Raw genomic sequence first — 26,587 nt, forward strand, 5'->3', positions numbered from 1 at the left:
TGCATCAAATACTGGGGGAAAAAACTCTTTTGAATTAAAGCTGTTGGTACATTTTCTGGATTATTCTATATCTTGAAATAAAAAAAAAAAACCATGGCAAATGTGTTCTTTATTTTCAGATTGTAGGTGTTTCAGAGACATGTTTCTGAAATATTGTATGCCAGATGGCTCTGAAACAAAAACACTCTGTAAAGGGTTATCACCCCCTCCCCTTTATGGTTTCTCCAGAAATCCAAGCTATTTTCCTCAGGTTACAGCAGCTTCAAGTTTCTTTTTTTAAAATGTGAGGCAGAATAAACTTCTCACACCAGTAGGCCAGTACTGGTGATTTGTCACAGAATAATCCTAGCATTGCTCTGATACAATGAAGCCTTCCTTCTCACCAACTGGTTCCACTTCAGCATATGAGGGGTGTCCAGATCCTCTCCGAAATTTCATTGCAGGCCATCTACTTGGGCGACGCTAGAAGAAAAGACATGGTGCAAAGAATTGACAGTTCTGGCATTTTTCTGAATAATTACCACACTTATTCCTATACAGGTGGTCTTCAACTTACAGCTACAAGTGAGACCAGCATTTTGTTGCTAAGCAAGGCAGTTGTTAAATGACTACTGCCCCATTTTAACAACACTGGTTTTTTGGCCATGGTTAAGTGTATCATTGAAGTTGTTAAATAAATCATGTGGTCATTAAATGAATCTGACTCCCCACTGATTTTGCTTGTCAGAACCTTCTGGGAAAGTCGCAAATTGTGATCACATGGCTCCAGGATGCTGAAATTATCATAATTATATGTTGTTTGCTATTGCTCAAATTTGACTTCAGGGATGCTGCAAAAATTATAAATGTAAGGACTGAGGGTGTGTGTGTGTGTGTATTCCAGTGCCATTGTAACTTTGAAAGTGTTGCTAAATGAATGGTTGTAAGTTGAGTATATGTGTACTGTATATATTACAGAAAAAAGAAAATATCTATAGAAATATTTCAACCAAATATTTCCTGCTGCTCCTGCAACCGAATATATATATGAGGGAAACTCATTCCATTTTTCAAATACATCAGCAAACTGTATCCTTAAAAAAGAAAAGGCTGAATTGGGATCATGATGTAAAGATTGTATTGCTAAAGAAACAAGTTTTTTCCAAGAGGGAAATGATAAATAATTAGATAAATAATTTGAGGGGGAGGGAAGCCACCGAAAGGATGATGCTATTTTTTGTTTGTTCAATTTTAAAAATATCTTCTTTCTGTTGATGGGACAAGTAACATATCTCACATTATCAATTTGTCAAACACTATTTTCATCTTACAGCTAAGGTAAAGGTAAAGGTTCTCCTCACACATATGTGCTTGTCGTTCCTGACTTTAGAGGGTGGTGCTCATTTCCGTTTCAAAGCCAAAGAGCCAGCACTGTCCGAAAACATCTCCCTGGTCATGTGGCAGGCATGACTAAACGCCGAAGGCTAACAGAACGCTGTTACCTTCCCACCAAATGTGGTCCCTATTTTTCTACTTGCATTTTTTACGTGCTTTTGAACTGCTAGGTTGGCAGAAGCTGGGACAAGTAATCGGAGTTCACTCTGTTATGTGGTGCTAGGGATTCGAACTGCAGACCTTTCTGATCAACAATCTCAGGGTCTTAGCCACTGAGCCACTGTGTTTTCTGGCAGTTACCTGCATCATATTTCCTACTCTAACCAATGCCAAAATATTATTCCTAAAGGTACTCTGTTCCTTGCTTTTTCAGTATTGACCTTAGAAGTAAAATGCACTTAGAACATTTGTCCCTCATAGGCACTCCCAGTTATTCTGAAGCGCAATGTTATAATTCCCCAACAGCTTTGTGAATTGGAATTAGAAGAGTCCAGCTGAACATATCATGAAATCGGAAGTTTCACTTCAGAGTCATATGGATTATTTCTATATGGCTGCAGTATGATACAAATATGACAACTAAATAAATGTACTAAATTTACGTTTCTCAGTAAGATCATCATTACACACAGAACTCATGACAAAATATTTCCCAGATGAATCAAAGGTGGCGGGGGGGGGGGGAGATTGTTTTCAGAAATCATGCACAGAAACCAACCATTTTCAAAAGCTGTCTTTATAACACAATGTTCTGAGGGGGAAAAATCATGATGAAGTGCTCAATGCTTTACCATATACACTCCCTGCTACTTATCACATCATTTAACTAAATTACCTCAACCTGTAAATTTAGCAGAAATAATAACAACATGCCAGGCAAAAACAAAGGCTAATATTAATTGGTGTCTGAAAATATTGCATTGTTTCAGGGAAGATGATAAAAGCTAGCTTTTCACCATACTGTTGGCTGTAGACCAGAGGTGGGTTCCTACCGGTTCGGACTGATTCGACAAAAGTAGGTAATAACTCGGCAGGCCACGCTCCCGAAGCAGTTCAATCAGTGGCATCATAGGTGCTGCCATCTTGTTTTTTGCTTCTGCACATGCGCAGAAGCAATTTTTTTTACTACTTTGCATGCACGTGTAGCACATAACAAGTGCGCGCGCGCGCGAAGCGCGTCCCTGATAGAACCAACAGATAGAAGCCGGAACCCACCCCTGCTGTAGACCAATTATGAAAAACACAATTTACCTCAATGAAGAAGAGACTGGCTGCAGAGGTGGGATGGTGATACATATAAACAATCACAAGGATTGCTGCAGCTACTATCAGAACCAGAATGAAAATCCCAACAATTAAGCCAGTGTGAAGAGAGGCACTTTTCTTTTCTTCTGTGCTGTCATCTGTAGAGGCTGTGAGAAAAATAAGGATTAAGCTTGTCACAAATTCATTTCAGTTCTTTTATTTTCCTCATATACAATAATCTGTTGCCTTGACAAAACGAGTCATGCCTTTTTCTGTGCTAAATACTCATTATAATATCTCTGCAAAGACAATTTCCAGATGTCCTATTATTTCTAGATTAATAAACAATATTAATGTCCACTTCTATTCATGCCACTTAGGTACTCTTCAAATTAAATCATGCAGTATCTTCATCGTTTGTTTCCTTATAACAAATTAAAAAATACCTGCAGACATGCATTACTACTTTAAAGCTAAATGTTATCATCAAATCTCATGGCTTCTGAGAAGAACCAATAAAATCTGAGATGTACAAATTACCATTTCTAAACTTCTGTCTTATTGTGAGCATATGGGTATTAAATGATCTATCAATATTCTGATTCTGAAGAGAATCCAACTAACATAAAAATATTGCTAAAAGCCACAATTCTGCTAAGTTTTATAGTATCATGTGCCATGCTGTGTATCAATAAAAAGAAATACAAACATCTGAGGAAGTTTTGTCCTGCAGCAAGCATATCTCTCTCAAAAATTTCCAACTATGGTTCTGATAAATTTGTTTATTTTTTAGTTACTTGGTAGCAGTTAGTTAGCAAGCAGTTTAGTTATTTAGTAGCTACTGCCAAATAACAGATGGCCAAGATTAATTTGAATTTAATTTGTATAATCCCCAAAACAAGAGTAATATCAAATTTTATTTGTTACATTTTTATAATGCCACAATGAAACACTAAGGGATAAATAAATGAGGACTACCTCTGTGCTCCTAGGACCCCTTGATATCTCCCAAGCCTCTCTGAGTAGCTCACAAAAACAAAATTATTTGCCATCTTAGGTTGAAAAATAATATAACATTAAAATACCACAAACAATCGTAGAAGCAAAAGCATTAGTTTCGAATTTTAATACAGTATATAACAACAAATATAACCTAAAGAAGCAAAAGCTTTTTAGGGGATTTTTCATAATAAAAAGTATAAAGAGGTCCAGAGAGAAAAAGTTTAAGAAACTCTGCACTAACATATACAACTCAAACCCCTTCACACTGTAGAAGCACATATAAGCAAACCAAATTTACTTTGTTCATTACAGATTAATACCAATTATGCAAAGATTACAGAATTTGCTAAAATAGCACAGGCAGCAAATCTTGATAATTTGTTATTGACTCACAGCAATTATTTTGTTTTACTGTTGAGTGGCTAGACATTTTACCCCGAAAATAAGAGTTCCTTGGATAACCAGCCCAACTGGGTTTTTGTGGTAAAATAAAGCCTTCCTGCAATATAAGCCCTCCCTGAAAATATTTAAACGCATGTGCAGCCAGAGGGGGGAGAAAGGGAGACATGCACCACACATACCCTTACCTAATGGCTGCTCCTGCAACCCAGCTGTCACACCCCTTCTGTTATGCTAAAGGCCACCGCAAATAGAGTGGCACGCCCAGCGACATGCAACATAGCAGCAGCCATGAGATGATCACGCTAGTCACTTCCTTCCCCTCAGGAATAATAAGACCTCCCCCAAAATAAGGCCAACAGCTTATTTCAGGGGTCAAAAGAAAATAAGACCCAGTCCTATTTCCGGGAAAACATGTTAAAAACAAACCCAAAATACCTGTTTATTTTTTTCTAATATATATGTTAGTAGAAAATTCATATTAAGGGCCATTCTGGATAAATTTCAAGTAGTGGAATAGCAAGGATTTAACCTTCTAAAGTCCATTGAGACATGTTAATATGAAACCAGTTTATTAATTCAACTAGATTAAAATGCCTCAAAATAAGGATTAATAAGCAAGGCAATTTTCTCAGAATGAATGACTTCAGCACTTTTTTTCAAGGACAATATTTTAAAAAGCCCTTTTAAATAGAAAAAGTAACAGTATCAAAACCAATTCATAATTTATTGATATAAAAAGTGCTGTTTTTCTTGGAACCACAAAATGAAAAATAATGGACATGACCCCACAGTAAGGGTATAAAATCTGCAACTACATCTTTGATTTGCGCCTCTTAGAGGTCTCATGATTGCAGAAAAGTAGTAGTGTAATTTCCCAGTTCCCAAAATACAGAAAAAATGTGGTATATGCTTTAAAATAGGCATATCAGTGCACAACCTTTCCAAACCTTCAGTCGCCTTAGAAATAGGATATGTTTTTACTCATTTCCTTACTTCCATTAATGTTTAGTACAGCCATTTCTCACCAAAATGATTCTTATTTTTAACAAAGCTTCCAAAACTCTGTAGTATAAACAAAGAAACATAAATAGTCCCTTTTTACTAACTGATTTATTTAGTGACTATGCCAATTTACTTTAAACTTTAGTTCCTTATTTTTCTATATTAGCTGTAATTTTCTATTTAAACTTTCTAGTTTTGAAATCATACACACACACACACACACACACACACAAATACATACATACATACATACATACATACATACATACATACATACATACATACATACATATGCATTTGGGGTGCAGCATAGTATTGTTACATGATCATTCAGCTGGTTCGCAACTGCCACACTTTTACAACTTGCACAACTTTCTGGTCATAGAGCTCAATTGAGAAAAATATGTTTCACAATTTTCCAAAAAGTCATAAGTTCATGAATAAAAAATATAGGCTTGAAAAGTAAAATAGACATAGGTTAAAAAATTAAGCAATCTGGAAAGGCAGAGAAATCAATCTTTCAAAGTCAGAAAAAAGTCTCTCAAAAGGAAACTTAGATGTTGGGCTGATCCAACTTGTTGCTTCTACTAATTAATGGTGAAATGTGAGTCAGCCTGATTTGGGGGGTAATTTATTTTTAAAAATTGAAGCATTAACTATCTTATTTCTACGTAATACATATAGGATTAAAGACAACAAAACAGAATACAAAAATGAAACCTACATTCATTATCATCACTCATAAAAATAAATTGAATCATTCATGCAACGGAGATTCATCAGTGTCCAAATTATTTCAGTAAATACAGCACATCTAATTTTGATTTTTGTAAAGTGCACAGAAGAAATGGTTCTGAAACATCTCACAATAATTTTCTTGCTCAACTCTAAATTGCTAAGAACAAAATCTAAATTTGAGATTTTTGTTATGAATAGGTTATAAATTCCTGAAATCCTTTTATTGCATTGATGTGAGATAAATGGACATTAATTTGAGTGAACCTGATTGATACAAGGCAGCAAACATTTGAAAAAAGAATTAACAAAAAAAGTTAAAATAATGGAGGCTCTGGCAATAATCATTTCCTCAAACTTGTCTGTCAAAAAAAAAGTTAAAAATAAAAATAGAAAATAAAAAAGGTCTGACCAGATATCTAAGACTGACAACATTTGTTGTTTTCATACGGTTAGTTAGTTTACTTCATTGATTAACCCATAGGCCATATCAAAGTGCAGAGTTTCAAATTGCTTAGTAACAAATAGTTACTAAAATCCAATAAAAACAATGTAAAATGGAATTGGAATGAAATATTTTAAAATGAAATTGGAATAAAATACAATAATTTAATATATAGATAGGTAAAATAAAATAAAATTATCTTTCAGAATCATCCCTATAATCTATCCCAATCAGTCCCAGATACTATGCCGATCTCAACAGAATTATTTTGCTCAAGTACTGTGCCATGTTAAATGTTGTTTTCAAATTCTGGCTGCACATAAGGTAAGTTGTTTTGATATGGAGTTCCCAATGGTTCATTTGTTTAGTATATAGACCAAGGTACCTGTCTCTCACCCTCTTACAGAGGCAATGATGTGAGCCAGGTCTTCTACATCTGTTGCTCCACAAATGCATTGATGTCCATTATAGGGTATATAATGGAATCTCCCATATCTGACCATTGTCTCAAGCTGTTCGGAATTTGCTCGCACAAATATCCCCCTAAGATATTTTGGCAATTGTAACTTTAAATAGCTATCTATTTGAAAAGTATGTTTATATTTGCTCAACCATTTCAAGTTACCAACCTTGCTAAGGATAGTTACAGTATATCATTTTGTGCTTCTATATCCTTAATTCTTTGGGCAGCTCTTTTTTTGAATTGTTGTCCTGTTACGCAAGAGACAGGAAGACCACAGCTTCTTACAAAATTTTTCAGTTTAGTGATCCAAGAGGTTTGTAATTGTGATTTTATCTGCTCTAATAAACATAACTTGGGAGTCTATCCGTCTATCCATTTCGTTATATGCTCTGATTTTAGACAGTGCATGAATTGTATAAGTTCCCAATTCAGCTCTAGCTGCTGCAGCAAATGTCCTTAGATCTACACCCAAAATACATCTCAGGTGCTGGGACCATGTTTGTTCTAGTACTGTAGTAGAATATAGACCCCAAACTTCTGTTCCATACAAGAACATGGGAGCTTAGCTTTACATACTTTAATTAATGGGGCTAGGGACCCTGGGTAACTATGATTATTTAATTTAAGCTGTAAATGAAAGCCTTTGCTCTAAGTGTACTCCATTCATGAAGGCAAACCCAAGATCCAGTCTTATAAAAAGTTAGATATAAATATACAAAGGTGTTAACCTATTTCACCATCTAATTGCCACTTGTGTCTCTGATGATGTTTTCCAAACACCGTTATTTTTTATTTAGATTTACTAATAGTTAAAGAGTTATCCTGGCAATTGGAGATAAATCTTCTTAATAGCCTAATAGTAAAAGTGATCTGGCTGCGACATCTGTCACCCCATTGATTGCCAGGGTTGATTCCGCTTGTTGTTTTGTTGTACTCAACGAATAGGTGCTGTGATTTGAATATGAAAATTTATACCTACATTTGTTTGTCTAGGTGAAGATAGGATATATATTCTAAAAAAAAGATTAGCATTCAAAGAGGTTCGTTTCATTGATACAATGAGTATGGCAAATTATGATAGCTGACTATACTAAGCATTCTCTTAGAATATCTTGCATAGTATTGTAGCATAGGTAAGTGGATAAATTACTAGACCATTTTGGTTTTATGGAATGGCATTTAGATGATCTGTTCATGTAATCTGAATGCAAAATATAGCAGCTCTTACCTCCATTATCTTTTAGGTGTATAGCTATCTTGGTATCATCTAGAAAAAGAAATTCAAAGCTATTAGAGAAAGGAATGCTATGTTTATATAGCATTTTACATTTATTTAGCATTTATAGAAGTGTACTAGAAGTAATTGATCCACAATCATAATGGGTTATATGTTTAAAATGATTTTAAACAAATGTGATACTCTTGAATAAGAGTTGGAAGAGTAGTCCTATGAATCAGTGAGGAATTTAAAGAAGTTTGCATTAAAGATCTGCTCTATAACTATTATACAAAAATTTTAGTGCTGATCTTATGCTATTTTAAAGACATTGGTGAGATTTATCTTTAAAACTTCTATTTCAAAATTTTCTGAATTATACTATAGCAATAAAAGGCAATATTCAAAATGGATTTAGGAAAATATGATGAGCTAAGCTGATTGTGGAAGATGTTTTCCTTTTCTCTTTTTCAATTGGGAAGAGGGAAGTCAGGACAAAATATCTGAATATTGGAGAAGAAATTTATCAATCCTGAGTGTCTAAAACATTGCTGATTCTTCAGTAAAAAGAATTCACTTGATTTGATTCTGAGCTGGTCACAAATAAGCATATTGGCAGCTGCTTGAAGAGGATTGTTTATTCAACCACATACCATGAAGTATAACAATCAAAGGTAGGCTATAAAGTTTGGCAAGCTAAGAGTAAAAGTATCTATAGTAATAATAGGCTTTGATCATGAAATAATAGCCTTTGAGTTGAGACATTTTAGATCTGTAAACTTAAGCTGTGTTCCTGTTCAGTGAAGTCTGGAGAGGAAGATCATCTCTGGCATTGGGGTCATGAAGGTTTTAGAAATGTAGGCCTTGTCCTAGGTGTGGATTTTTTTAATGAGATATTTGGTTGGGGCATAATATTGTAGTAAAAAAAAAAACTTTCGAGGCAATTCTGTTTTATGTTGTTTTCTGGTGCTAGAACAGCACACTTATTTTGAGGGTTCGCTGGCAGAACACATGGAGTTGAAGTTGTTGTGTGGTTTTGCTAATGTGTATGTGTGTGTGTGTCAGTCATAGGAGTTTTTATTTTCCAATGCTTTTTACATGTGAAGCAATGTAACTGGATAGGAAGAATGTCCTGTGTTGCTGAGTCTATTTGGTGGCCCATCATGAAATAGCAGTCAACCATGAATGGTAGAACATCACCAAAGCTCTGATGATTCAGTGGTTATAATACAACATTGCAGGCAACACTGCCCACAGTTTAATGAGCTCAAGGTTGACTCAGTCTTCCATACTTCTGAGGTCAAGAAATCAGACTGTTGGGGGCAATGCTGAGGTTGTAAACCACCCAGAGAGTGTTGTAAAGCACTATAAGTGCTTATATATATGTCTGGGTGTTATTGCTATAACACTGAAAAGGGGAACCACAATTTGACTGGTTCACCAACCTCAAATGTACATTCCTTTCACTCCTTGAGGAAGCAAAGACAAATGAAGAATTATTGGCCTGCAGCCTACCTAAGCACAGTGAGCTGCATTGCTTCAAGGTGCTATGTATGTTTGAATCACTTATGATTTGGCTTTGGATGGTATATGCAGGTCTGCATATGAATGGAATGGGAATACAGCAGCAGCCAGGCAAAAATACTTTGCCGTTCAAGATATTCTAATCCATGAGGCAGAAAATCCTTCAAATATATTCCCCTTTTCCTAGAGGGAAAATTAGAATAGAAATGAAGCAAGCAATTAATTATTTGTTACATTCCCCTGCATGGTAGGACCCAGCTGGGCCAAGCAAGGATTTTGAGAGGCAGGGTGCATGCCAGTGTTGAATTGTATTCCCAAAACTTTTCTAAGTAATAATAATGCTGGTAGCAAAGCTAATTAGATATTTAATATCATGCCATAATCTTGGATTGCACTTTCTGGAATGGCTGAAATCATATTGTAGTTGATAATGGTATTATCAGAACAGCAAAAAGGGAAATAACAAAAATAGCATAAAGCATAAAGAAGCAAAGACTTTTTTCTTAAATTCTGGGTAATATTTTGCACTCCTGGAACCATTTCTTTTCTTCCAAAAATTTCTGGAAAGAAAATCTGGAACTGTTTTGTGCAGGATATGTGCAGTGCAAAAAAATTGGCAGAACTAATTCAGATGTAAGCTTTAGAACATATTTTCATGTTCCATAGGAGCAGTATTTATCTAATCTACTAATTTTATGAGTTTTGTCTGATTTTCAGAAGACAGGATCATTTTATTCCACTGCATAGGCAACCATTTATGCCATTTTCCCCACTTTGAAAATGTGATACTTTCATCTTTCTACTATTACTTTGTCCACTAAGATCTAGTACTATAGAAATAAAGCTCAAAAGCTTATATTGACAGCGCTTAAATCTTTCTTTTAGGTTCTTGCACTCAAAAATAGTCCTTTGTGTTAGGAGACCTCTATTTGTGTTATCTTTGCAGGATTGAAAAACGAATGGTTTCTATATAGCTGAAATGCTGTTGAAATGTTTTACAATAACCAATTACATCATAACTATACAAGTCTTGCAACAAACAAGTAAAAAAGAATTTCTATTTTATTAAATTAGCATTGACAATTCAAAATTAAAATGATTTGATACAGGTAGTCTTCAACTTGTGGCTACAATTGAGCCCAAAATTTCCATTGCTAAACCAGATAGTTGTTAAGTGCATTTTGCTCCATTTTATAACTTTCCTTGCAGAGTTGTTAAGTGAATCACTGCAGGTGTTAAGTTAGTAATACAAATTAATTTGGCTTCCCCATAAACTTTGCTTGTCAGAAGGTTGCAAAAGTGACCACATGACTCAAGGACACTGTAACTGTCAATAAACATACGCCAGTTGCCAAGTATCCAAATTTTGATCACATGACCATGGGGGATGCCACAAAGCTGTTAAGTGTGAAACATGGTCATAAGTCACTTTTTTCACTGCTGTTGCAACAGTCAGTAAACAAATGATTGTAAGTCGAGGACTACCTGTATTCTCTTCTCCCAAAGATGGAGATAGAGGAAAAAAACCCTAGATAGTTAATATATTGTGATAATTACCATCTCATGGATATACTATTGATCCTTGAATTGAAGCCAAGAAGTTACATTTAAATTAGTACAAGTCAAATAAATAAGCTCTATTTTATTAAAAAAAACAATAGACAAGATTGTACACATCAGTTTGCACATCATGGAAATTGTATGACAAATCTGCTATGATTTTTAAAAATATTACGCAGTTTTTCAAGTACCAATTCATGCTATTCATTTTCTATAGTAGTTCACATTTTTATTACTGTGCTTTCATGCATTTTTCCCTATTCATGAATATTTATACAAAATTTCTCTAGGCTCCTTCTTGATGCCTACTTTTTGTATGTTAATTCTTGTAATTTGTGCATATTATGTAAGTTAATTATTTTTTTAATAAAATCCTTCTAGCCAGTTTACTAAAACTGGGTTGTAAATAATATTATCACATTATCAAAAGAGGTGTTTCATTATAAATATTGCACACTTCTACAAGATACTGATTTAATATTAAATATGTCAGGAAAACACTACACAGTACCTGTAACTGACACAACACAGTACTCTTATATCAGCACTTAATACATTTGGGAACTATACAGACAAAAACAGTACATACCACATGTAATTTACATAGTTCTCTTATACCAGCACTTAATACATTTGGGAAATATATAGCAAAATACTCACCTTTTCATGAAAGTTAATAATCTCCAATAGCATTTTTGATTACTAAGGATGATAAAATACTTCAAAAAATAAGAGTTTCAATGTAGAAGATCTCAATGACTCCAAATCATTGGTTCTAAAATATTGAGTCAATGTTTAAATAACCAAGAAAGTATTCTATAGTAGCTTTATTGCTACCCATTGATGCTACCTTAATTATTCTGAAAGTCAATTTCAACCTAAAACAGGATTAGAATTAAACTTTTATTATAAATTATACAAAGATTTTAGAGGTAGAGCATTTTCAGCCATGGACTTCAGTATCATAATATAATTATTATGAGTAGGTAAATTTCGTGTGACAGAATCATACTACAAATTTTAAACATTTCTGATAACATATTCAACTCTATTTTCTTACCTTCCGTAGGTAGACTAGTTGGCAGATGTGATGTAATGGTTCCTTTGGTAGTTGTTAAAACTCTGTATCTCATCGTGGTTTGCTGTAGTGCAGTTGTGATATGAAGAGGCATTTGCGTTGTGTCTGTATTCTCACAAATCTTAAGTTTTGACTGCATAAGAAAAATAATATGAAGAAAGGAAATAATTAGTGATCAGTGGAAGTCATTTGTCTGAGCTCTACAGTTATCTAACACAAATGCAAGAATATGTCAAAATGGAAATTTTAAATTAAGACTTTGCAAATATAAAGTTAGTATATTTTCTGGATAAAAAAGAATTAAAATTTCAATAAACGGTAGAGAAGCTCAAGCTCTAGACATTATATTTATTTGCCACTAAAGAATTGAAAGAAGAGATTCAACCGGAAGTTCCTCAGCAAGACAGACAGGGGAGGTGTGGGTTCCGAAGAGCCTCACATGAACCTCTGATCCTTTTGGATCAGAACCTCCCTGTGGGGTGTGTGAAGAAGGGGCAGTGTCTCATTAGACCCAGAGGGAATGCAACAGGTCCCTTATAGGTTGGAGATTTGCCCTCTGAATTGGTTTTGGGGGAGGCAGCATGGCAACATGGCTGCACAAGAAGCTGCTGGCTTCTGGCCAAAGCACCCGAGCAGGAGTGTGTGGGAGACGGGATGAAAAGCCTGGTAAGAAGATTTAATTAACCCATAAATCAGAATTTGGAAAAGGCAAAGAACCTTGAGAATATAAATAATATCGATGGACAGATCGGGATTTTGGCCAAAAGAAAGAAAGAAGGGTGAAAATGGAGAGTTAAATCACTAGCCCAAAAAGAACTACTTGCTTTAAACAACTTGGAGATAGAAGGGAGAAAGCAGAGAAGTGACAAACCCATTCAAACACAAGCTTGGAATTTTAATTTTGATTTGAAAACACTGTTTTCTAACTAACATATCTTAAGCAATTCTAATTAATGCACTATTTTTTCACTTATAACCTTATCTTGTCTGTGTAACGAATGGAATATGAAACCTTGAGCTGGAAGTTTTAATTAACCAATTGTCATAAATCAGAATTTGGAAAAAAGCAGGAGGCAAAGAGAAACATACCATGGAGACTTACCGTATTTGAGTTCATTCTAATTAATATATTTTAAGCAACTCTAATCAATGAGACGTGGAAAGTAACAAGGGGAAAAATAAAATAAAATCAAGAGCTAACAAAGTTTTTTGCCGGAGGGAGAATAAAGGATCAAGATGGCTCCCTCTCCACATTAGCTGAGCTAGCTAAATTGAAGGTGGACCAGAATTCTGAAATAAGAATTGTATAACTAACTGTAATTTTGGAACTGGACATTATGGAAAGATGTGAATTTGAAGAACTACTTGAAATTCTAAAAAATATGCATAAATCATTAAAATCAAGTCTAAATAGAGTTTTGAAGCTAGATATTGAGGAAGTGAAGGAAGAAGAGGGGGGGTAAGGAAGAGGTAGAAACAGTGGAAAATTAAAAAAAACAGACAAAAAAACTTCATTGGGTTTTACAGTGGTATAGGGAAAATTGAAAAGGGGGGATGTGTCCCAACAAAAGGAAATAAAAAGCAGATAAAAGATCTCACTGAGTTTGACAATGGCATAGGGAAAACTGAAGAGCGTGGACATGTCAAAACAAAAGAAAAAAGGAAGAAGACAGGAATAGAGAAATGGGACAAAAGTCTTACTAGAAAAAAATCAGATAATTAGAAATTGTTATATGGGAAATATAAAGCTGAGATATGTGGTTTACTCCTATGAATGATAATTAAACTGAGTTGCTAACTGATTGAATATGATAATGGAAAGATAATTAAATAAAGGTTAAAATATATGGAATATGGACAAATATGAAACTGTTATGTGGAGAATAAAAAGTAGAGGTATGTGATTCACTTTTATACATGATAATTAAACTGAGTTGTTAATTGACTGAATATGACAATGTAAGGACAATTAAGTATAGTTTAAAATATATTAAATATGGACACATATAGAACTCTTAATATGATGAACAAAGTGAGGTGTGGATTGCTTGTTATTCTACATAGTAGATTAATGGAATTGCAATGAACATTGAACAGCAAGGATTGTTATTTAAAGACAATTAAGGGTAAGCTAAGTCAAGATATGAAAAAATGGAGGGGAACATGAAATATAATGGGAAATTATAGAGATTATAGACCCAGAACTACAAATTTGGGGCGTGTAATGATGTATAATTATATAAATATAATGATGAGAATAGCTGGGAATGGTAACCAGATCTATATCCTGGCCAAAAATAGGCTGGAGGAGATGGGTTTAAAAATATAATTACTATATATGTATATTTTTCTTTCAAAAAAGGAGGAGGAGGATATATGTTAAAATTAAATATGTATATTGAAATATAAATACCATCAACATAAAATGGAGCTTGCTCAGAGGCTGAAATACACCAAGTAAATGAGATGAAGAGTGTGGAGTAGAGAAGAGTGATAAGGGAAGAAGAGAGGGATAGGAGGGAGGGCAGAGGGGGGGAGGAGAGAAAGAAGGGGTGGAAAGGGGAGAGAGGAGAAGGAGAGAGGAAGGGGAAATAGAGAAGAGAAGGACAACAGAGGGAAGAAAGGAGGTAGGAAGGAGGAGGAGAGAGGGAGAAGAAAGAGATGGATAAGGTATAAATACGGTGCATGGAAAGCAGAAGAGCCAATAATCGTTTTGGGGGGTTGATGGTAAGACAAATTGATGTAAACATTGAACAATGTAATATAATGTTGGTTATGCAATAATATACATGTGGTTATTTGTTGTAAAAATCAAAAAAATAAAAAATAAATAAAAAAAAGAACCGAAAGAAGAATTTGGAATGAAATAGTTCATTGTAGTACTTTTTTCTTCCAAACTGAGGTTGGCTCCGAGGTTACATTGGTCCTCTTTTTGCAAGACCTTAAAGACATGGTTTTGTCATAGAGCCTAGGAATCTTGGTGTCTGAGCCTTGCAATGGTTGCTGTGATTTGTGCTGCAGATTTTTATATTGATTGCAGATTATGTGTATTGTATGCTGTTGTTTCCTTTTTTTTGCTTTAGGCTGTATTTAATTATTGGTATCCATGTACAGACATAAGCATGAAACAAGTGGCCATATGAATTACATACATACATACATACATACATACATACATACATATTCCAGGGTTAAAATTCAGTTCACTCATCTTTGAAAAACTCCACTTATACACAAAATCAAGTTAAGGTTTTCCCATCAAAAGAACTTCTGGGTTCTTCAACATTTTTTTCAATACTGACATTTAAGCAAATAATAAATAAAATAATGGTATATATCGATGCTAGTTTTAATAGAAAAAAAACAGTAAATGTCTCCAATAATAGTAATTTCCTTCCATCACACAATGTCCAAGCTAAAGAAAAACTTATTTTAGTGTGGGATGGTAATTCTGGATTTAGTTTTTCATATTCAAAATATGTGGTTAGGAGAAGTACAGAGAAGTACATTTGGATTCAACATAGATGCTCATGAGGTAAGTGACAGAACAGATGTTCAGCTGACAACAGTAATTTTCTAAGGGAGAAGAATAAATCTAGAAACTGCCTTTAAATACTGTTCAGAGAGGCTTTACTCCTGTAACAGGGCTGTAGTCAAGATACGCTCTTCTTTTTAAGAATCAACTATTCATAATATAAATATAGGATATCTGAATATCACCTCTTCAGGACAACCACTATCTACCCAGTCTTGACGATGACGATCAAAGCCACTGGAACACCTTAAAAAAATAAAAAGAGATTAAAATCAATCAGATGACAGTGAAACGTGGATTAGATGGTTAAAGAGAAAGAAAATGGAGAGAAAGCAACTTCACTTCTTTGCAGCTAAATCTGTATGATTAAGAGGCTATTCACTTCATTTGAAATTATTTTTGACTAAAAATGATTAGTGTTTCCTGCAAGAATTAATTTATATGATTAGACAATTTGGAATGTCATTGCTTTTTGCTCTGGATAGTTAATAACTTCATTGTAGTAAATTAAGGATCGATCCCCAGTCTGTGGATTTAAACTAATTTAATTTATTCTCTTCAGATTTTTTTCTTCATTTTCTCCATTTAAAATATAGCATCCCCCTCCCATAATTCACCAAGTACATTATAGCTTTCTTTTCATTATTGTAGATGATAAAAGTACACCAAGGCATCCATAACTGTCTGCAAAAGATATGGCAGGTGTTGAACTCATTCTAAAGACTCTCAAAGGCAACTTGGAGAAAATTCTTTGCTTTAAGTTTCATTTTTCATTGCTTGTAATAATTTGTCCCAATTAACTAAAATTAATGAAGCTACTTTTTGCAAAATACAATTTATGATGTGGAATGAATGTATTTTAAAGACAGCTAGTACAATTATTCTTCATAACAGTACAGTATGACAGAGAGGTTAAAAAGTTGGACTAGGACCAAGCAGACCCAGGTTCAAGTATACCCTTAAGTCATGGATGCTGGATAGCTTTGGGCCAGTCATTGTGTCTCTCTGACAAATTACTCCATATGTTTGTTGCTATAGGACAAAGTGGGGGAAGGAGTGGGAGAAAAGCATGTCTTTTCAAGCTCTTTGAGGAACAGCTGAGGATAAATCTAATAAATAAAATAGGAATTGACATAATGAACTTGATATCCTAGAGTGGCACTATTAATCATTTTATATTGTTACATTCAGTAAATCAATCTTAATATATTTCCAACTTCCAATAATAAAGTTTAAGCCATCAGAATTTTAAAACAAGAATGTATTTTATAGCTGGGATTTTTTAATGTTTAAAAGTATTTATTTATTTTCTTGATTGCAAATAATTTTCAAGGAAACTTGATTCCAACTGAATAGACTCCCTTTAAAAAGCAAAATTTAGAACTTTCATGAGAAAAATGATATAACAAAATAAATAGCAATAGGATGTGTGTGTGTGTGAGTGTGTACATTGAGTTTAAAAGTGTAATTTAAACAGTTTTAGATTAGCAGATGCAAATTGCACATTCCCATTGAATAGACTGGCATCTTTTAGAAGCTGGTCCACATCTTTGACATCTTAATTGGAGTAAGTTCTGTCTCCTTTATCCATACCACACACTTTGTCTATTCAGAAGGCTACCCTCAGAGACTAAGTATATAATAAGCTTGGCAGGGAGCTATCTGGTACTGATACAAAAAGGTCAGTGGTATACATGGAAAAATAAACTGTGACTTGAATATTCAGCTATTGATTTGCTCAGCTTTCAAGGCCTATCAGAAAAGCTTGGATTCATTCTGTAATTCAGAAAATGCACATGTTTAAAGGAAGTTAAACATGTTGATGACATAAAAGACACTACACTAATTTTGCAATATTAAAAATGGATTTTTATTTACTCTTTTCTCCTGTTCTATCTACAAAAACTGAAACCCCTACTGAAGCAGCTAATATTTATTTATTAACTGCATGGCTCAACTGTCTGAGCAGAAGAGAAAATAATGCAAGAATAAGTTAAAGTAGATGACCCCAAGGAAATGAATGATTTTAGGGAACCTGCTTGTTCAACATTCACTGTTTATGCACTGGTGGGCCTAAATAGCTCATTGAAATGCTGTTTAGAGAAGCAAAATGGCTTTGAAGGTATCCAAATGAAGGTATCTGCAAAATGTTTCCAAGGCATATGTCACAGACCCATCAGTCACGGAGCATATACTCATTCTTGCGTCTCCAATTTATGACACCACAAGCTATCATTACAATGCATTTTCTACTTAGAACAGAACATTTAATAAGCCTTTCCATTTACTGGCACAGTGATAATTCCCCATTGCCATGAAAACACCATGGCAGATTTGATTAGTGATGCCACTTATACCATCTGTCAACATAGCTGTTTTATAACAACTTCATTCTCAAAGGATGACCCAAGTTTGCTCCTGGTAAAGCAATTAACAGACCACATTCTAGGACATGAGAAAAGAACCTTTTCTGAGATGAACAGAAAATCCTCTGCTTTTCTGTTTATAGGGAACACAGAAAATGTAATTTTGGAAATCGCAGTGGGATGCAAGAAATGTTTACAGACTGTGATAGTTTGATTTGGCTAGTGGCTCTTAGTGGAGCACTGCAGGGAACAAAGTTGATGTCTTCCAGAATGGTGAATGTGAGAGACAAAATGAAGTTGTAAATAATCCTTGTAGGGGGTCATTTGTTCCTGTTCATAGTACAAAGAAAAGAGCTGGGTGTCTTTATTTACTAAGCTACCTAAGAGTTCTTGTCTTCCAGTTTTAGAGAGAGCAGAAGAGAGAAGTCAACAAATGTTAGTCCAAAATCAAGAAGCTTTTAAAAGGGATCTGCCAAATTAAAATGGTGCCATATTATTCAGCTTAGAAAGTTATTGACATAGAGGAAAACAAAATTAAAGGAAAATCATTTGTTGTGTTTTATGCAAGTCTTCTTTGCCAGAATTTAGAATAATGCCCCCACTTCTCTTATTCTACTTTCAGTATTATCTTTATAAAATTCCTGAATGTTAGATCAGGCTGAAAAATAGAAATTTCATAATTGAGTGGATGGGCGGATAGGAGTTTGTGCTAGATCAGCGCTCTGTGCATTGCATTGGCTCTGGGAAGCACATTTTTTTTATCACTGAAATTCAGCAGCAAGCTTATTCTACCCACTTTATCAAAATGTAGGAAATGTGCCAAACCTTGAATGAATATATTACCAAATATTTGCTGAATAATTTAAATATGTAAAACTTACAATTTGAATCATACTCACTTAGCACTAAAAATTTTCTCTTATACAACACATGGCATGTAATGTTTTATGTTTCTGGCTGGAAAACTGCCATCTTCAATGGAACTGCTCGTGGTTAGCTAAACTACTGGAATTGACTTTGTTATGGGCCTTGAAACATTGCTAAATGTTTCAATGGCAACGCAATACATGAATTTTATCCTTGATTTACCCTCATTTTCATTTTAAATATTGTACTCTTTCTTGTGATAAGATCCAAGAGCTACCATGTTTATGGGTTCAATTTTAATTGAATTATGAGTTATTGTTACATAATTATTCATGACTATTGAAACTTATAAACAGAGACTATTTCAGTAGATGAGAATGCCAGTGGAGTATATGCAATATGAATTACTGTGATTAAAAAACAAAATTCCATTTTTGTTCTTGATTTTTAATTTTTCCTTATGGGAAGATGTAAACCTATTTAGCACTTCTTTAAATGAGAGTCCTTCAGTGGAATTTATTTATACATAAATATGCAAAGGATTTTAGCCTAAATACTAGTAAAATTAACAGATGTTAAGAATTTCATAGCTGATATAAATTATTTTTCATAATATGACCCCTACATGGTTAGATGTTAGAACACAATTCATGATAAATGACAAAAGGAGTAGTTATGCAAAACACCAGGAGGACCACAAACGGAGGAAGATTGAATAGTTTGTGCAATACTTCTCATGCTTTTGGAATATATTTATGATCTTATAGAGCTATTGTTCTGTTACAAATAATTGCCAAAGATAGTGCCGGTGTTTGACTGACCGTGACTGATTTTGGAAAATGTCAAGCAGAGTCAGACCAAGTTAGAATTTTGATGAAAGACTAGAGGGCTACAGAATGGTGATAGTGGGCATTCTTTCAAGAAAGTTTGGTATGGAGAATCATTCTGTTTTGTTTTCATAACAACCCAGTAAAGTATACCAAAGTGAACAATATATATGAACTGGGTCTCTCCAGTGGTGGGATTTAAATAATTTAACAACCGGTTCTCTGCCGTAATGACCAGCTAGATGGTCATGTGACTGGGTGGGGGTGGCCAACTTGATTGGTCTCATCCTTAGGAAATTTCTCCTTAGTCCAACTCACAATAAAATAGCACTGTTCAAATATTTAGACTAAAATAGAATAGAATAAGAGAGTTGGAAGGGATCTTGGAGGTCTTTTAGTCCAACCACCTACTTAGGCAGGAAACCCTACACCACTTCAGATAAATAGTTATCCAATCTCTTCTTTAAAACTTCCAGTGTTGGAGCATTTACAACTTCAGAAGACAAGTAGTTCCACTGATTAATTGTTCTGTCAGGAAATTTGAGGGGCTCCTATAAAAGTGAGAGGGTCAATCTATTTTCCAAAGCACCAAAAGGCATAACAAGAAAAATGGATGGAAATCTAACCAAAGAGATAAGCAATTTAGGACTAAGAAGAAATGTCCTAAGGGTGAGACCAATCAACCGATGGAATAGCTTGCCTTCAGAAGTTGTGGGTGCTCCATCACACACAAGCAACACAGTTACAAGATAATTTCAAATCTTCAATCTAATACTGCAAGCTAATTCTTAAATGCTGAAAATGCAGGATTAAAATACATAAACATAGAAACAGCATTACACCCCTATTCCAAATTAATAAAATCAATTCTGCTAATTAGAACTATTAGACCGTGTATTTAAAAAGACATAAGAATTCTGACAAGAAACTCCTGCTCTGTATTAACATTTTTAAAACTCCTTCCCTGGCCTAATCCTGTCAAGAACAAGGAGAGATTCAACCTGGAAATAAGGAGATATTTTCTGACAGTGAGAACAATCAACCAATGGAACAACTTGCCTTCGGAAGTTGTGGGACCTTCATCACTGGAGGCTTTCACGAAGAGATTGGATTGCCATTTGTCAGAAATGATGTAGGGTCTCCTGCTTGGGCGGTGGGTTGGACTAGATGACTACAAGGTCCCTTCCAGCTCTGTTAATCTGTATGATCTGTAAGTTTCTATTGTTTCTGTGCTGACTGCATTCCTGGGCTTTAGTTATAGCAACTAAATAATGGTTCTTGACTGTCTGCCCAGAGCTATTAACTGAAGGGAGAGAGAGAAGGAAAACACACACCTTTCTTTCACTTTATTTGCCCCCTTGAGTTTTAAAGGGGCTACAACTTTTCTGCTGAGGAAATGGCTATGTGGTTATTTCTTGTTTTTCTTTTCTCTTCCTTTGGTTAATTACAAATGAGAAGGAACGTCTGAGGTGTGTGGAAGCTATTGGAATCCTTAGGCAGACAAGTAGGCAGGCATCCTTGACTATTCAGCTGGTTTGCAAAACACCACAAAGAGTTAACTAACAGTTCTCCTGAAGCGGTGCAAACTGGCTGAATCTCAGTTCTCCAAACTGTATGCTATATTCATTTAAAATCAGCAGTACAATCCAAAGTGAAAAAAATGTATCATCTTGATGGTATTCTGAAAATCCTTTGGTCAGCAAAAAACCCAGAAATGTCATCTCAGCTCCAGCTCTTAAACTTGCCTAATTACCATTTGCTGTGACCCTTAGAAATAGTACAGTATACAGGATTCACTTCAGGTCTCATACTCTAATACTGTTTGGAAAATGATCACTGCCCACAATAATCAGCCAAAGATTAAATATAGAGCTATTTGAAATCAGTATTCAATGACAAGACCTAAGCTTTAATGTAAACTTCATCTCTAATGTACCTATCAAAAGCCACCATTGGTTCAAAAGGAAATCAGATTAGAGAATTTACATGGGATTTTTTTTTGCCTCTTTTGGTTAAATTACAAGAATTTGGTAGAATGATGACGATGATGATGATGTATTACAGAGATCTTGCTTGAAACAATAACATCTTCCTGCTAAGTAGACGTTAGCAACTTGAAGAATATATAGCTTGTTATATTTTTTGCCCTTCTTAAAATCACATTTGTTTTCAGATGAATGAAAGTCAAATTAAAGCACCCAATTGTTTTTAGTGACCTACTGCAGAAGACCTGGAGCTCATCACTTTTGTCATTATTTATACCCATTAAAACCCATGATACTTAAGTGGTAAGCAACTATAGAATGAGAACATTGTATGGTGAGCAACAATGAACATCTAGTATTTCCCAAATATACTTTTTATATTTGTTATATTATTCAATGGCATGAGCAATATATAAATTTTATTATCTGGGAAGACTTGTACAGTCAGGGTTTCCATTAAAACACTTAGATTTGGATGGGCAAATCCAAAACGTATACTGAATCTTAGAGCCATATAGCACTTTGGAGTTTATATTAAAAATATGGTTCAGAGTGTGCTTTAAGCTCTTGCAGGTAGGTGCAAGTGAAAAGATAGTGTTTAGGCTTTAGTGATTTGTGGTCTAGACAACAGATTTCCTAATGTTTCACCTGCAACTGTGACTGGCATTTTCAGAGGCAAAAAGTGGTTTGCTATGCAGACTATAAATAATTGACTGACTGGACTCCTGACTTTATAGAAAGATAACCTGAATTTTGATTAGTCTTTAGTGGAACTGGTTTCTGATTGTTGAAAGTTGAGGATGGGTAGTCTTTGCTTAGATTGAATTTACTGGCTGATTATTGTAGGCTAGGAAAAATTACATAAAGCAACACAATAATTTTGAAGAACTGCTGAAGAGATGGCAGATGTCTCACAGACAGTTACATGAGCCAACTATCAGGAAAATTGAAAATTTATTTTCTATACTATGTTTATTCAGTATGCATACTTTTTCTTTGGTTGTGTCTTTACTTTCTGAACATCTAAAGTACATATATAGAAGCAATGACCACATTCCTTCTATACTACACTCTAGATTACTTTGCTTCCACTCAGTTGTCTTGAACCATGAAATGGGTAGCAACTAAATTTGATAATACCGTAATAATAATATTCTGTGGGTTTTTTTTTAGTTTTAGGTCCATTTTAGGCATGACAACTGGTTGGGTGACTTTGGGCTAGTTGCACTCTTTCAGTCACAATGGCAGGCTCAGGAAACAAGCCAGTGAATTAATTATCATAGCAACCAATGGATCAATACTCAGTTGATAAAAAAAGTGGACCCTGCACTTGTGAGAAAATGATAAAAAGAAGAAAAATTCTATCAACAGGAGCAATACTTCCAGGCATATTTTGGTCCTGATTAAAAAAATATCTCAGGTTGATATTTGCTGCAGGAAAGAATCAGCTATAGCAGATTTCTTCTATGTGTTTAGAATAGTAATCTCATAGTCATATAATACAAAAACAAATAATTCTCCCCTCTTTCCAGTTGCCTTTCTCCAACCAGTTGTAGAGAAGTACAACTGATCAACACTGGGTATATGTATACTGTGGTGTCTTGTATTTTATTTGACATTATCCAGAGAACTAACTACATTTATGGATTAACCATCAAAAGTAAAAGAACACGCTATCAAAAATATGCCACAGATTCTTGGTAGAGCTTCCACTAAAGCCTTGGAAAAGATATTTAAATGCTGTGATATATCTACACTTATAAAGATCAGAAGTGTGTAAGCCATGGTATATTCACAGTGCAGGGTACAGTCATGTGATACTCTATAGAAGTATCTTTGAAGAAGCAAAATAGGAAGATAATAGATGCCTTTGAATTTTGGTTTTGGAGAAGACTCTGGTGATAGAATGTGCAACTGAAGGAGAAATGGGGAGGGAGATGTTCTCTGTAATGCCACAGCTTCCTAGTAGTACATTTCAGACAGGAACCCAAGACAAGTGACTGTGCAGTCCTAAACTCGATAATGGTGGTGGGGAAAGGTTTGGGATAGCAACACCCTAGAATCTCCCAGATATAGCCGCTAAAAGACTATAGTTTTAGTTTGACACAATTCTATTAGGTATGAGCAAATCAAGATCTAAAATTGAATGGGTCTCACCAGGTTATCTTTGTTGCTCTTTTCTGCATTATTTCCAGAGTCTCAACATTTTTTCTTCTTGATTTCTGGATGTGGTGGCAATTGAGAAGACTATTGTTATTTCCAGGAGTTTAGGGACATATTCTGATTCTCCCTCATATTATGAAAAGTCTGAAAGTTTAGAGCTCATTCTGAGCTAGGTCTTTTTACTCTTGTTTATTGAATAAAGAAGGGAAAGAGAAAATTTTCATATAATTTGAAAGCTTTTCTTGCTGTGAAGTTTCAGAATTTTGATCCCCATTCCAGAGTTGTGTGCCAGCCAGTCAAGGTCAAGTGTCTCCATGGCAGGGCTATCAAGATATAGAAACCTTTAAGTTGTTGTTTTGTATGGACCCCAGCAATGGGTACTCTGAAAACTGGCTGCCTTGGGATATCTCCTGCTGTTGTTATTTTGGAGCTCTTGGCAGCTTGCAAGAGATTTGTTGTTTGGTTGTCATTTTGTGTGCATGTATGCTTTTTATATTATGCTTTTCAAATCTAGTTACTAGAGCTAATAGTAATAAAGTTAATAGAGCTAATAAAATCCCTTTATTTAGTGCGGTATTTATTGTCTTTGGAACCAAATTAATCAATTGCCTAAGCATCTGTCCACTGCCCTGACACTTGACAAAACATTGGATGGTTGTGAAGAATATCAATGATGCTATTCTTCTGGATTGCCTACAAGGAATGGCAAATTTGATGTTGCAGCATTTTTCCTCTTTTCTCTATGAAATTCTCTATCAGGTCCAGTTGGTGTGGATAGAGGCATGTGGTGTCAGCTCTATTATGAAAACCAATTTAAAAATACACAAAGGCTCCATACAAAGGCTAAAGCTACTTTTATACATTTTGGCTATATAATAGAATCTTCCAAATATGGGCTTTACAGTATTTCTCTTCTCTACCTTTATATTCATCTGAAGTGGGGAAGTAATTGCAGGAGTTCTTCGACGATGTATTTTGGGGTGAAGCCCTGTTTGTCTCCTTGTTTTATTAATAGAATAAAGTTACCTTCCTTACTATTTATAGCAGAAGAAGAGGAGAAAGACTGAATCAGGGACGCTTGACATGTTTGCTGCTTGGATACTCTTACCCTTTCCTGTTTAACATCTACCTAAAGCTGCTGGATCTTGTGTTGGTTTTGGGTCAGATATATCAGAGTGCTGATATATCCTCATATGCCTATTATGACCCCAGGTTAACCAGATAATGCTGTTAATGTCTTCCTGTGTGTCTGAGTCTGTGTGCATCAGGGGAGAAACGGGCGGAAGCTTCATCCTAACCATTTGAACCATCCTGTGGCATTTAAAGCACTCAGAGCTGGAAATGTTCCACATTTAATCCCGAACAGGTCTGCAGTTCCTCTGCACATTTTTGAGCATATGCGGAACAGGGATTGCAGTGGGTATAGGAATATATGATACATATTAAGAACAATTATATATTTAATCTAGTATTTGATTTGAGTTCTAAATACTTTTCAATTTCTATAGTATTTATCCAACTTAGCTTATTTATTTTTATTTGGCGCAATCTGGAGACTAACTAAAAGTAGCCTCTCATAGTTTTGAGGCTACATATAAATAGCATCATAGAGTCTACAGTGTCAACCAAGTATTAATATATTTTGTCAATAACTGATATCTGGCCCATAGATATGCTTCAATTTGAATATCTCCTTTAAAAAATAATCAGGTGAAAAATATCATACAAATTATCTGAACTATATCTTCAATGATAGACACAATGGGCCATGTAAACTTTACAGTATACATTTACAGGAAAACCTTGTGCAGAGCAACCGTGTCTATAACATAAATTAGTACATTGCTCTCCACTGCTAACTCCAAGATTATTTTATTTACTTTTTAAAAAGTATGTTTTTAATTTCATACAGTTTTTTTGTCTTGGTAAACCTTGTTTACGATGTAATTTTGCTGAGTAGAAAATTTCACCTTATTATCCTTATTATCATAAACACACAACATTTTATTATATGTCTTTGTTTATGAGGTTAGATTTAATTTCTTTATTGTGCAATTAAGTTTAGGTTTAAAGGAACAAATTATTTCATTAGCACGAACAAGCTGTGGAGAGAGTTCATGCCCTTTAATCAAGCCTGCCCATAAAAAAGCCTCTGCAATGACAGATATGTATGTCTGCTAGCATATTTATAACAATGTTACAAATGTCTGGGATATTAATTGGAAGAAATTCATTATGAATTGCATTAATGTAAGGGTATGATGAAACATAAATTCAAAGTAAATAATAATTGTAAATAATATAAAGACACGCTTAGATAGCTATGATCCAAAAGACAACATTTTATCTTCCAAACAAGCGGAAGCATTATACTAGTAAAAATGCTGTATCTGTAAAGGGGAAATCACAATTATGCTGGCAACAATAAACAAATACTTATTTAGGACTGGAAGAAAATATGCTCAAATTGAAATCCTAAAAAGGATTTTATTGATTAAATACTAAGAGAATCATAGAGAAAGCCTGTATATCATTGTACACCAGAGGTGGATTGCTCCTGATTCGGGTGAACCAGTAGTGGCGGTGGCAGGAGACTCCGCCCACCTGCCTAGATGTGATCACATGCATGCGCGAGCATGCTTGAGCACAAGTGAACCAATTGTGCCGGGATTTGCAACCCACCTCTGATCTACACTAGTTTCCCAGAAACTCCAAAGACATGGCAGAGGAGTTTTCTCTCCTCACTCTTCAGCTGGCAGTTGCATATCACCTTTTCCTCCTGGGTTTTTAAGTCTAAG

General features: G+C 34.7%; 1 protein-coding gene across 1 annotated transcript in view; it reads right to left on the reverse strand.

Annotated features, from left to right (window-relative positions):
- The window catches only part of PLXDC2 (plexin domain containing 2), a 289,186-nt gene that overhangs the window by 5,795 nt on the left and 256,804 nt on the right, over positions 1–26,587 (reverse strand). Inside the window, exons 10-14 of the mRNA XM_081970903.1 lie at positions 15,767–15,827; positions 12,029–12,179; positions 7,897–7,935; positions 2,626–2,786; positions 384–462 (exon numbers count right to left, since the gene is read on the reverse strand). Of these exons, the coding sequence (XP_081827029.1) occupies positions 384–462; positions 2,626–2,786; positions 7,897–7,935; positions 12,029–12,179; positions 15,767–15,827 (491 nt within the window). The remainder of the gene's footprint in view (positions 1–383; positions 463–2,625; positions 2,787–7,896; positions 7,936–12,028; positions 12,180–15,766; positions 15,828–26,587) is intronic.

The sequence above is a fragment of the Natrix helvetica genome, assembly GCF_964273705.1.
Source record: "Natrix helvetica genome assembly, chromosome: Z".
NCBI classification, from domain to species: domain Eukaryota; kingdom Metazoa; phylum Chordata; class Lepidosauria; order Squamata; family Natricidae; genus Natrix; species Natrix helvetica.